General features: G+C 36.0%; 1 protein-coding gene across 1 annotated transcript in view; it reads right to left on the bottom strand.

Moving 5' to 3' along the window:
- The window catches only part of apolpp (retinoid- and fatty-acid binding glycoprotein apolipophorin), a 42,294-nt gene that overhangs the window by 26,902 nt on the left and 815 nt on the right, over nucleotides 1-14,577 (bottom strand). The window contains exons 2-5 of the mRNA XM_029314667.2: nucleotides 7,510-7,536; nucleotides 6,226-6,410; nucleotides 5,478-5,660; nucleotides 821-5,401 (exon numbers count right to left, since the gene is read on the bottom strand). Coding sequence (XP_029170500.1) covers nucleotides 821-5,401; nucleotides 5,478-5,660; nucleotides 6,226-6,410; nucleotides 7,510-7,536 — 4,976 coding nt within the window. The remainder of the gene's footprint in view (nucleotides 1-820; nucleotides 5,402-5,477; nucleotides 5,661-6,225; nucleotides 6,411-7,509; nucleotides 7,537-14,577) is intronic.

Here is a 14,577-nt window from a genome sequence, read left to right as displayed (position 1 = left end):
ATTCCGCAAAAGCATTTTCAAACTGTCAGAACAATGTGTTAAAAGAAACGGACTACTAAGAAATGGACTACGTAAAAAAATAGTTCTACGTATAAAAATTCAGATATTACTTGTTTTCCAAATAATAAAAGATTTTTAATTGATAAAAAAATTGTTGCTCATTACCCTCGGTATGATGGAATTTAGAATATCGGTAATTATCGATTGATTTTCGAAGATTAATTACAGATATTTCGAATTTCACATTATAAATCATCCAGATTAAACATGTATTAGAAATTTATGGCACACTTGGAGTCACGTTTTGCTACATTTAATATTATTGTAGGTTTGAATGTAAATATGTATTGCTGTTTTTTGCTCTATTATATCTACAACGTACGCACACATACGTACATAATACACATACGTACATAATACACATACGTAATACAAACTATATTGGACTTCTAATCTAGAGTATAACAATGCTTTTTTTCATGTATGTTAATCCCAGGGATTTTGTGTATATATTTATATAAAATGTATATTTTTTATATAAATCATGTATGACGAGTTGACAACTCGTCTGTCATTCGAGACGTCATATTGAGATAAAAGTAGATAAGAAAAGCTGTAATTTCGTAATTATTTTTCGTTTTTCATATAAAACCGAACTTGTCTAGGATCATGTATTGATGTATGTATTGCAATCGTAGAGAAGCATTTTTAATTCTGTCAAATTAATGCGACAAAAAAGACCAGGAGTATGAAAATAATAATTGGTCGATAAAACAGACAATCCCGTGAAGAATTCTCTTAACAGGTTACTCTTGCTTACCTTCACCTGGATGTTCTTGCCTAAGGAGGAAGCAACTTCATATGTCAGCTCACCATTATCGCGTTCGCCAGTCTTATATTGCAAATTAAACGGCCCTTTATCGAAATGTGTACTTGATATGGTCAGAATGATCTCGTACAGTTTCTTATAACCCTCTACACGGGCGAGATTCTTTACATTGAGATCGGACTGCACTTTATTGCCGTCTACATCGACGCCCGTCACTTGTCCGTTCACCCGGAAAGTGGATGTCTTGTAGTCGACGTCGGTGGCGTCGGCGACGTATATGATTTTCCGCGATTTTCCGCCCTTAGTCTCGTGGTCTTCCAACTCGGCGTTTACGTGAATGTCGTACTTGTCGTTCTTCTTGGCGGACGTGCGCTTACATTTCCAAACTAGATAACGACCGTTCGGCAAAGTGATGTCCGCGTCGACAACCAACTCGCCCTCGTTGATTGTTCCATCCAGTTTGCCCTTGCCGTTCACCTCGAGCTTGTGATCCAACACCTGAATCACGTTCTTCGAATCGACGGCGTTCTTCTTCAAATCGTTCACGGTGGACAGCTTGATACGCTTGCTCGGGTCTTTCTCCGCGTCGAAGAGAAGCTCGATTTCAGCATTGTGCTGCGAGCCGCTTATCAAGAACTCGCCGGTTCCCTTGATCTTTCGATTAAGCTTGGGCAGATCGATGTTGAGTTGCGCGTTACCCTTTTCGTTTTGCGACGTGATCTGTCCCGCGACGTTCAGATAGTTTTTGACGTTTAGGGACAAGTTACCTTGCGGATACGCGCCCTGCTTCAGCAGCTTGAGCACTAGGTCGACATACTTGATGTCGTTAACGGTGACGTATGCTCGGGACTGGATGTTGCAGGGACGCTCGGCGTTCAGACTACCGAAAACCTTGACTTTCTTGCCGTTCAGATCCAGGTCACCGTCCACCTCCGTATTCAGCTTATTGGCGTCCTTGTTGTACGTTACTAAGGCATCAGCTTCGAACTTGCCGCCCGGCGTTAGCTCGATCTTGTTCTGATACTTGCTCTTGTGCGGATCGATGATGGTACGTTTGGATTTCAGTTTGATGTTGTTCTGCAACAGGTTGGCCTCGAATCCGATGTCATAGTCGCCCGGCTTAACCATATTCCACTTGGCTTTCAGGTCCGAGCCGAACTTGAATTTGTCATGCGCGATCTCGACATCGCCGTCGATGGAATTGGGCGTAAATTTGCCTTCGAGATTCAGTTTCAACTGCGTTGCGGGATACGAGATTTTGTTAGATACGCTCAAGAAGAAGTTCGGGTTTCCTTGCTTCAATTTGTTGATTACGTGCTGCTTAAGAGTGAAACGCGCAACTTTGGATTTTAGATCCGGGCCATGAACAAAGACCAGATTGTTCTCGAACTCTTCGTCACTCTTACGAATGTCCCAATCGATGTTGAAACCTATATTGGGATCTCTAGATGGCAACGCCGATAGGCCGACCGAGTAGTGATGTTCTCCCAGCTTTTTTCCATGTGACTTCAAGTCTATAGAATCGTCACCATAACTTGTTTTTAAATCTAGATCAAACTCGTTCTTGCCTCCTTTAAGATATCCGTCGAGACCGACGAGATTCTGGCCATCCGCGACTAGGGCTACCTTGTTAAACACGTATTTCTTCACGTTATTTTCATCAATCAGTTCCACGGTACCCTGAACATTGTATTGTTGACCACTGCCGCGAGTCTTTTCGGACTTGCCTCCCGCCAGCTTTTCGATATGCTCCGGCACTTTGTACTCCAATATGGGCTTGTATTTGGAACCATCGGCCAAGATGCCGGCGCGCCCAAAGTACTCGTGGTTATCGTTGTGCGCCTTGACTGTGAGCGTATGTTCCTGAGAATTGCACTTCAATATTGCCTCAGCGGAAGCTTTCTTGATGGGAGAATCAAGTGATAGTTTGGCAACCTTATCGGGCTCGAGAATGACTTCGCCAATCAGAGATACACGTCTGTTACTTTTGCTATTGGGCGTGTCTAACAGAATTTCAAACGATCGGGTGCTGGGTGTTTTGTCGTAATGTACTCTGAGATGTACACTTGACAGATCGTTATTCTCAACGCTAATGCCATACTTGGACGGTCCGTTCAGAGGGAAAAAGGCTCTCTTGTTCACCGACTCGATGCCATCATACGGGAATTCTAGGTGTCCGCAAACTGTTACGCCTAAAGCGCTGGAGAATTGTTCGAAGCAGTCTTTGTATACCTTGCCCTTGCCGAATTTGGCAGGCTTGTATGATTCGCCTTGCGATCCGCTGCTCAGCAGGATCTCGCTGCTCACGCTTATGATCTCCTCCTTTTTCTTCGGCGAGCTGAGGCTTATGTCAATACCTTTGCCGTCCAATAGCTTCACTGTCAGATCGTTCGCCGTGTCGGTGTGCATCGTAGTGACAAGCTTTATGCCAGACTCCACATCGAATCCTTTGACAGCCAAGCTGCCAGCGATCCGAATGGAGGCGCCAGGCTCCAAACCGATGCGCACATCAGCGGTTTTCGGGTCCTTCAGGATTGCCGGAATATCCAATTTGCCATATGTCTTCAAATGGACCACGCTGGTGCCGAGCACGCTCAAAGAGAGCGCCGTACCGAGATTAGTCGGATAGATGACCTCCGCGTCCAGGAACTGTAAGCGATTCTGCAAGTTCAAATCGAATTTCTTCGCTTTGTCAAATCCTTTCTCGACGTTGTCGAATATCTTATCGATGATATTCTCCAAAGACAATTGCGTGGGATTTCCGTTATAAGTTAAGTAGGCTAGTTCGACACCAAACAATTTAACGGATAGATCTAAATCAAATTGCTGGTCCACCTCGTTGTCTCGTAACTTGACAGCTTTAGCAAATTTGTCGAGTTCTCCCTGCTTTATCTCACGCTTACGACGCAACTTGTCGACCTTTGTCTTAATATACTGTGCAATATTCTCAACCTTATCCGCTCCTTTATCCACTAAGTCTTCCACCTCGTCCTGCGTTAGTTGACCTTTGGGTCCAAAATAGTGCTCGATCAATCTGTCGAGGTTCTCGATACGAGTGTTGAGCTCCAAGAAGTTAAAAGATCTGCCGAATATCTCGGTAGTCAGATTCAGATTCACCGAGCGTGGCACAAAACTCTCTTGGCTGTAGATGACGTTACTCTCCGCGGAGGAGCCGACTCCGAGACCGCCCACGTTGTACGATAGTTCGTTGTTGAAGGAGAACTTGCGGAAATCTTCCGGGAATTTGGTTCGCGGCTTAATCTGGCCGAGCTGTCTCTTTGCTTCGGCCTTGCTTGGATCGGCGGAGGCTCGCAGATTACGCAAGTGACTCTGAATAAAGGATCCAACTTGATTGACTTCCTCCTTATCCAACGTTTCCTTGATACTGTTGGCAACTTGCGGGCAAATACAGGCGACCAGCGACAGGTAAGATTTTATCCTGATTTCGCTGTCCTCCTCGCGATTAGCCAGAATCTTTAGAAGAACGGTCTTCCACTTCATGGAACAGCGAGCTGGTAGAGCCTCGATCGCGGCAACCCTGACGCGATTGCGGACATTTTTGTCCTCGCTGATGCCGGCCAGTTTCTGTATACTTGCGTCGTCAAGATACCGAGTATTGCCCAGCGCTTTCAGGACCGAGACTATCAGATTTTCCTGTTCCCTGGTCTTCGCCTTCCCGTTGCCGATCTTTTCACGAATCTTCTGAATGGCTTGTTTGACCTCAGCCACGTTCTCGCAGGTGTGTTCTTGGCAGTATTTTCCGATCACTTGGCCAACTCCGAGGTAACCGAGACGCGGCAGATCCGGTTGATCGAGAAGCGACGTGATGGCGGTCACTGACGGTAAATGCACGTGATTGACGAGAGCGAGACTCGCGTAGAAGAGCAGAGCCTGAGTTTTGGAGAGCTCCTGATTCTTTAGTAGATCGGCAACCACCTCGGCGGCCTCGCCGCTTCCGGTGCGGTACAGGGCGTCTAACAAGATCTTTTTGTCCAGGACCTTGTCGAAGCCAGCACCGGCCTTCACCTTCTGATAGACGGCTTGCATGTCGTCCTTGCTACTGCGACGGAGGACCCGAATGAGCTCGGCGAACTTCTCCGCCGCGTCCTGCTTCACGCCATCGTGCTCCTCGGAACTGACAGTCTTCAGAGCCGCGGCAATAGCGTCCGCCGACGACTTGATAATGGGATGCGACGCCTCGAAGATGAGAGATTTGGGTTTAGTCACGGGCGCGCTGGGACTGTCACCTTTCTCGCCCTTCAGAGTCAGGGTAGTCTGCACGACCGTCTTGGCTCCGACGTCACCGTTGCTCCATGGTTTTAGTTTGTAGGTCTCGACCGAGATCGCCTTGTTCAGGATACCGCGTTTGAAGCGTTGCTCGATCTTCTGATGGGACGACAGCAACGGGGTCGATTGGATGTCGGACTTTGAATCATAGATCGCGGACACGGGTCCTTCCCTGATGCTCTCGCGGTGGGAGCAACGAATCAGGTTTCTCTCCTTGTTAACGACCAATGACTCGCCGTCTTTGTGGAAGGTAAAGTCAGTCGGACAGCCGCCGAACACGTCGAACTGAAAGGGGATGTGTATTATAGTTCAAGATAGGTTCTCCAATGACGAATTAAGACAGAGTTTTTGGCTTGCATACCTCGTGGTGAGTTGTAGAGCCAGAATCTTGGATGACGGCCGACTGGAAGAGAGAGGCGACAGCTCTCTTGATGTTGAGGGAGGCTTGCGAGTCGCCAGCTTCGGTGCAAACCTGCGTGTCAATGTGGCCATCGTGATAGTTGAATTGCAGCGCGTGCTGTTCAACATCTGGCAGGGATATTGGCTACAAAAATAAATGGTACTTATATTTTTACATACCTATGATATCTTTGTGAACGAATGTTATTTATTTCTGCACAAAAGATCGTATTTTTATTATAAAATTTTAGTAAAAATGAATTAAAAACAAATATAAAATATTTATTATATGAAAACTAGTCTACGATAATTTTGAAATGTCTACGGATAACGAGAGACTTTTTGTGAACTGCATATTTCAGTTAATATAAACAAAACTGTTCCAGTTGATATAAACCATCGTGCATCAATTTTAATTAATTGCACGCGCGTGCGAAAACAGTTCCAATTAAAAGTTTTTAATTTACAAATATAATTTATTCAGGAGGTAGAAGAACGTTTTAATGTACCTCCGAAAAAAGTTAAATTACATATTTGGGTGTCATATTTATTTTTTCATTTTTACTTTTTTCCTTGTATATTTATTAATATACTTTTAATTAATAATATATTTATTCATACATTTTAATATATTTATAATTTGATTTAATATATTTTTTTAATTTGGAAATACGCGATAAGCATACGCGGATCAGATGTAAGACACTTACGGCTCCATTGATTTGTACGCCCTTCAATCGGATCTGCCGAATGCAGTCAGGCTTCACTGACAATTCAACGGTACCTTTCAATTTCAAGGTAGCGTCATCCTGAGCATCGGGGACCGTCGATACAGACGTTCCTTCTAAATCGTATATGTATGTGTGTCCTTCCTGATATGCTTTACCTCCTTGCACTAAAAAAAGGCCACAGGAGAAAATATGCAATTAAATATACAATAAATTTATAAGCGACACTATACAGGATGTGGCTATTTTAACGTTTTATCATTCGCTAAATATCTGTTTTGCAAGTCTTTTACAAAAAATGCTTCGCACAGAAGTTGTTTTGTATTTTTAGAGAGAGACAAGATAACGAAATCAATTTATTTGCAGTCACTTTTGATAAATTCACTAATTATTACTTTTGTTTAAACGGATACTGACTTTTTCTTTAACAAAAGTTGTGGATCTTGTCCAGACAACTCTAACTATATGTATTAATTAAGAATTTTCTCGATTTTTTAATTCTGAGTTACAAAATTTTTTAATTTTAGAATAATAATGTTCCGCAAATATGTCGAGAAGCACTTTCTGCTAAAATTGAATTTTATTTTGTGTTCTTCGGTAATGATATTCAATTATTATTGCATAATAATATTAAATTACTTTAACGAGATCAAAATGAATTATCCACTATGAGAGATATTAAATATATAATTAAAATGTGATAGAGAAATAATTTCAGAGCTGAAAGAGAATCTTCGTGTATCGAGGAAAGTGTTTTACATCTATATTATACTTTTTGATGTTTGCAAAATATTAATATTTTAGAGAATAATTTAGAGATATTAAATATATAATTAAAATGTGATAGAGAAATAATTTCAGAGCTGAAAGAGAATCTTCGTGTATCGAGGAAAGTGTTTTACATCTATATTATACTTTTTGATGTTTGCAAAATATTAATATTTCAAAGTTAAAAAATTGTGTAAAAGAAAAATCAAGAAAACTCTCAAGTAATACATTTTTTGTTGGATTCGACCAAATTTAATAACTCTTGTTAAAAAACTTGGTTTTCATTTAAAAAAAAGTGATAATTGGATTTTTCAAAAGTGACATCATCTAAAAACAAAGATGTAGGCAAAAAAAAATTTCGAGTAAACATTAAAATGGACCACCCCGTATAGAGGATGTATAATTTCTCAATTTCAATGAAAAATTTTTCTTGAAAATATAATTATGATAAATTAGAGATAAATTCTTCGTAGTCTTACGATTTAAAAATATACTTACATCCGTGGCAGCCGACTGTACATTTATCTGTAACAAGAAGAAAATTGCACGTCAATTTCTAGCTTAAAATAATACACATTTCTAACGTTAAAATTGCATTAATTATTAAATTAACAGTATATAATAAAAAAAAAGAACAGGAAATGTTATTAATTATTTTTTCTTCTCTTTGCATAATCAGAAGCGCGGAAATATTGTAAGAATAAAGCAAAAACAGAGTGCATACAAAAATTATTCAAAGCAATTGCATCTTTGTTTTCTTTTTATGAGAGAGAAATAAAAGCTTTTTTATATATAATGTTGCTTACAATTTTCATCGAAATACGGAGAAGCGGAGAGAGACAAGAGAGCGGTTATAATCTATTATGCTTGACGCAGATTGTTTCGTGAAAAAAAATATATTTGTGCATCTCGGGATGAACCCGATGCTAAGGTCGAGCTCTGATAACGTGTCGTTAATCGTGACTTTCTTGACCCTGGACCATGGAACTTCCATTTCTGTTTGATAGAGCGTGTCGAGAACGAACGGGTTTATAATGGTTTATACCACAATAGTTTCACCCTTTAACATTTAAATTGATTTCAACACGTAACTGCGGCAGTGACTTTTCGGGGCTATAAAAGGGAACGTCACCAATCAATTGCAGTGCTTGCACAATAATTTGACATTTTGTGTGTCATGCTCTTTTTAATCGAAATCAAACTTTTTTCAATTTATACGTGTTTCGTACAAAGGTGATTTATGTTGCGGTTGAGACATATATATATATATATATATATATATATATAAAAGATTCTTTTTTAATTTTATAAATTTTATTTGAAATGTTCAAATGACATTTATTAAATAAATTATACATTACGTATTTTATTAATATATATTAAATTAATTATATAGTGTTCCGTAAAAAGTATTCGATATCGATATTTGTTACGCTTAGTATACACGCTCTTATCTCTCATTTCACTTTATCTTGCTGACATTTGGAAAAAATAGCATTAATGGCAAAATTCATAGGCGAGCGTAAACACGATGGAATTGCAAATAAATATAATCGCTGACTCAGTACGCGTAGAAAGTTTTATGCTTCTTTTTGTTTTTTAGAAAATGTTTATGTAATTTTACGTTATGTAATACGTTAAATTGGTTTATGTATTATATTAATAGTCATTTGACATACATTTTATTATAGTGATATAATTGTTTGTATATATTATAGCTTACTTTTAAGCTCGATTTAGGTCAATAATGTAAAGAAAATGTGACGGATGTCATCAAGTTACAACGGAAGTGTAAAGTTCACAAATTACAACTATCACGAAAATATATATCAATATCAATTTTCCTGTATATAAAATATTTATTTCGCAATCGATACATAATAAAAATCTCGTATGATACGAATGAATAAATTCTAGACGTTAATTTAATTAAGAAAAAAAATATATATATATATATATCGAATTATCTGCAATATAAATAGATTGAATTTGTCGAATATAGCATTTAACGCATTTAATATACGATCGTTTTATTCGTGGTGTCACATTTGTTGGTTTTAGAATTTTAGTATTTCATTTTATTTATTTATTTTTTTTGACATACATATCTCTCTCTTTTTACTGAACAACAGTCAGCAGGCCTTGTTGACAAGTCAACAAAGTCAAAGCTGTATATTCGATTTTTCGCTCGTGTGTTTTCGACGTTTCGTTAAACGCATAAGTTAATTAATGTTAGAAATAAAATAGCTGCACAAATATAAATAAATCTCGTTAACTAAAAGTATCATTCAACAATACATCGATGCATCGTCAATCGGAGCGAAAAACAAGCGAGCGTCCAAATTTGCACTTTGCACTGCGATCGATTGCATAATTATTTGCTCGTCGAAAAGACGATAATTGATTGCATCTCTCGGCGCTTTTAAAAGATAAAGCTTATCTCTTCTCCGAACAAGAGAATGCGCGAACACAATAGAAAAACATGCAAAACCAAAGCGGTTTAAATAAATGTGCAAGCTTAAATAAGAGTGCATATATCTGTATTTAAAGAGAGATCTATGACAATGTTTTCCATCGAAGCGATTACAGCCATAGTGGGAGCAGTTAGAGAGAGATTTACTTCCAATTTATATTCGGATATTGCCAGGAATCTTCCATTGTCGTCGTTTCAGAGGGAGCGTAAATTAATTATTTTTATTTTTGCACGAGTGAATAGAACGAGTGATTAATTTTTTTCTATAAAAATCATACAAGAATGTATACAGGCTGCGCTTTGTTTAGACGATGTAAAAAAAAAAATGAAAAATTGAGAGGACACAGAGTGACCGAATAAATGAAGAGAAAGGGAGATATATAAGAGAAGGGGATTTCTTCAATGGAGACAAAGGGATAACAAAGAGATAAAGAACGACGCGAACGCTAAAGAAAAAGTGGAAGTCTTGAGAATAGACCAAAAGAGAGGAAGGGTGGAGTCTATCCGATGAAGCTGCACATTGTTTCTCTACAAAATGATACCGCGATCAATTTTTTCTCCTCCTCTCGCTTGTCGTCCCCTAACTTTAACGACAATCTATATTATATGTACGAGTTCGTCGAAATATTCCTTCGCAGCTGGAATTTCACCCGTTGAATTTCGCGGAACGCGCACAACGGAGGAATTTTCTTTGAACTTGCATTAGTTTGCTTTTATTTCTCTCTTCTTGTCCATCTCTTTCTTCTCGATTGCCCTCCATTTTTCGTAAAAATTATTATTTGGGAACCTTATACGTTGACCAATTTGTAAACGAGTTTTCTTCAGCGACAATCGAGAGAGAAGGATATTTATAGATATCAATGTATTTCTGGATATGCAGATATACAATATATAGATAACAGAATATCTCTTGTTTATTTTTCGTTTTCACGCAGCAAATACGAAAATTTCTGATTTGATAAAATTTTACACATAAATTTAAAAACTTCGATTTTTGTCGAAAAACGATTCTAAGGGGTGAAACCACCCTCTCTCATATGTAAAGCAGTTTTTTGTTTTACTCGATGTATCTCGAAAAATATTTGAAAAATGTTTTCTACAAAAGTTTTACGATAAAAATACCTCTATTTAATCACATTAATAAAATTTAAAAAAAAATCATTTTTATTTTCAGATTAAAAACAATTGTTTTTAGAAATTAATTTTTCAAACATTTTTGTTATTTATTTGAAATGTGATTAAATGTGATGGATATTTTTATCGTAAAATTATTTTATAAAATATATTCTTTTTTTATATTTCAAATGTGCTATCTGCGAAAAGCAGATTCTTTTTTATATAAACACGAAGGGTAGCTTCACCCCTTTAGAATCGTTTCTGAACAGTAACTGAAAATTTCGAAATTCATTTATTCTTCCTACACGTATGTAAATTTCGTTAAAATCGGAATTTTCCGGTTTGTAAGGTTTTCCTGTCAGATAAACTTTATATCAGTTGAGCTTTACTAAATTTCTTTTTATTTGAAATATAAAAGATATTTAATGTTGAAAATAAAAAAATAACATATTTAAATTTGTGTTAAGAAAAAAAAGAATCTGAAATAAATAAATATGAAAAATATAAAAATATAATAATAAATCAAATAAATAAATAAAATAATAAATATAATAAATAAATAAATAAATAAAAGAATAAACGTAATAAATAAATAAATATAATAAAATATATAAATATAACAAAATAATGAATACATATAATTAATAAATATATATAATATAATAAATAAATATGAAAAATATAATAAATAAAATATAATTGTAAATATATAAGTAATTTGTTGAATTTCACGACCTTTCACCCGGTCAACTGAATAATGCAACATCAAAAATCATAGTAATGCGTTTAGAGAAAATCTCGTGTCGAGATTTTGCTAATCCAACGCAATTGCAACCGTAATTTCTCCTCTGTCCTGACTCGCGCGATTAGGGGGTGCTTCGCTCTCCCGTGTTGTATCACTTAAATTGCGTGCATTATGCAAATTATTTCGCAGCTTACATACGTATATGTATGTGCACTTTCATATTTCATATGCTCCGAGAGAGGAGAGGATGCGTCCTCGCCTATCTTTCTCGTTTATTTCACGCATCGCGGTTTCATACGTCGATCTTTCTCCTCCGATGATCCCTCTCGTATATATATTTTTAACCCGGCACAATCGCGCCTGGATATTTCTCTCTCGCACACAACCGCGCCATTGTAATTATTTATCAGAGGAATTTTTCATACACCGTCAATAGCCATTGAGGGACTCGATATAGCGAGAGATATTATGCTTAAAGGAAAATATTCATGTGAAAAGGTCCATCTATCTCTCCCTCTCGCGTTGTTTCCATTTTCCGGCGTGACAAAAAAAAAGAGAATAAAAAAAGAAAGAGGTGACTGTGAAAAAAGTGCGCGAAACGCGCCGATGATTCGTCACGTGGCCTCCCCTTTTATTTTATAAAACGCGGCGCGGTGAAAGAAGAACGTTTGAGAACATCGCAACGCGGCCAGATCGGCTCTATTTTACTGGGATGTAGAGGGACGTCAGATCAATTTACCAAATGTCCGGTCAAACACGGGGGACCTGTAATCGTTTCAATGATACGGGACCTCGTTCTCGGGTATATGTGCGTATAACTCTTTAAACCCCGCTATTTGTTACTTTTAGAACGCGCAAGAAAACTTCGCATTTTCACCATCTTGAATTTCACACCGATTTTTCGCCCTGTCATTCGGGAGAGAATAATCTAACATACATATATGTATTTCTTCTCTTTCGCAAATCATATTAATACGTCTTATTTTTTTAAATGCCTTTTTAATTATTATTGTTCAATGTTTTTTCAATTATTTTTTATAGTCATTCCGTTGATGATTTGCATAAAAGAATAGATGAAATGTATCCAAATACATGTAATATTACAATAACTTTTTATTATTAAATTAAATTATATATTTATTATTATATTAAATATTACGGGAATTATATATATAAAATTCCCATATACAAAATTTTTTCTATAATTTCATGTAACATATATGTGGAAGAATATGAGATATCTTGTTGCATCTAAAATACTTTATAAAGAAAATCACATAAAAAGAATCGTTACATATCCTAATAATTATTTTAGCGCACATGTAAGTAATTAGTAATAATTATGCTAATTATATATACTCGATTTTTCTTTGCGCTTGTATAAATTAAAAATAAAAATATGGAAACACGCACGATAAAATGTTATCAGGTAACAATAAATGGAGGATTCATCATAACATATCGCGTTTGAAAGAGCAAAAATGTAAAATCAATTTCTCTTATAATTACAGAATAAACCATTTTTTTATATCGCCCACTTTTTGCCAAGCAATATAATATCACTCAATATTTATAAATTCGTTCATTCACGCGTATTCAAACCCGATTTGAAGAATATTTGCAAATCAATGATCGCGCCTACATGTTTACAGTTTGATGGTATAACTAGATTTTTTACCGTTATTTATATATAATTTTCATGTATTTACTATTGCACTTTTGCAAAAATTCAAAAGCTGATATTTTCCTGAAAAAATATATATGTATATACAGATACACGATAAGAGATATCAAATAATTGTAGAAAATTGGATACAAGAAAATATCAGTATTTGATTTTTTCGCAAAATTGCAATATTTAATATATGTAAAAAAATTATAAATTGTTAATATATTAAATATATTGTTAACATACATTTTAACACTTTTTTACGTATATTTAATATTGCAGTAATATGCAAAATATATCGTATATTTAGAAAACAGTTTAATCTTAAGCGTCCTTTCAGTCTATTTCGCCGATAAAGAAACTAATATTCATCCAACGTTTTCTTCCATTACGCGAGTATAATTTAATGAAAAAACAATTTTCTTTTAAACTCCTGCTAGTAATAAGAAAGTATATTAAACGCATTCAATGTATGCCGATAAAAAGTTTTATACTTTGTTTAACATAAAATAAGTAGGCGGAACTTACAACTTCTCGATAAATCGCTTGTGGAATAAAATGCAACGTAATATGATATAACATATATATACGTAGAATAATACGAAGAAAATGTATAGATCACAAATGCATAACGGAAATGCACAGATAAATTATGTATCGATAAGTGAATCATCAGCTGCTGGAGCAAAGGCCGGCCAAGAAAGAAACGATGAAGGATTTGTCGGAAAGAAAGTTATAAACACTTGTTTATTACGAAAGAGATTAAGACAAATCTCTCTTTTTCTTTCTTTAAAACGCATGGCTATAAATGGAAGATAATTTTTTTTTCATAAATCGGGATTTATTATGTATCGTAAAAAAGAATATTTTTAATTTATCACTAATTTATCGCTAATCGCAACATTAAATGCAACACACAATTGCGGATAAAGTTCCGCGAATCTCTCTCGGGATCCTATCGCGCATATATTTTTAATAACACACACACGAAAATATATATCACCAATTTCAACATCCATTCGCGACGATAATCTTTATCCTTGACACGAGCGAAATAACCTTATGATATTCAAACCTGACACCGAGCGCGTTGACCTTTTCTATCAACTCTTGCGCGCGTATTAATCTTTAACTTGATAGAAAAATTAAAACTCATGGAAAACCATGGCCATCCGGCCTTCTAGAAAGGTCTGACACAAACCGTGCTTTTCAATCTTTTAAATACGCGTGTCGGGGCGAAATTGTTATATCGTGAATGCAACGTTTTATCTCGGCTCTCTCTTAAAAATATTTAAAAAATTAGAAATTATAACTAAAATTATAATTGTAAAAATACGTGATATGCCGACAATATTTTCCACGTAAAAAAAAAGAAACTGGTGGAATAAAATGAAAACTCGCGATACTATTTTTCATTAAATTTATTATATATTTTTTAAATTAATACATTATTTAAAAATGTATAAAATTAATTATACATTTTTTAAATATTGCATTAATTATGTCGTAACATTTTTTTAAATATTTAATCTTTAATTAGTATGGAATTAATTATTTTGAAAA

Source organism: Nylanderia fulva, unplaced genomic scaffold (assembly GCF_048542155.1).
Source record: "Nylanderia fulva isolate GAGA-0341 unplaced genomic scaffold, ASM4854215v1 Scaffold129, whole genome shotgun sequence".
Taxonomy (NCBI): Eukaryota; Metazoa; Arthropoda; class Insecta; order Hymenoptera; family Formicidae; genus Nylanderia; species Nylanderia fulva.
Note: the sequence above shows the minus strand (reverse complement) of the source record. Positions and strands in the feature narration are given on the sequence as shown.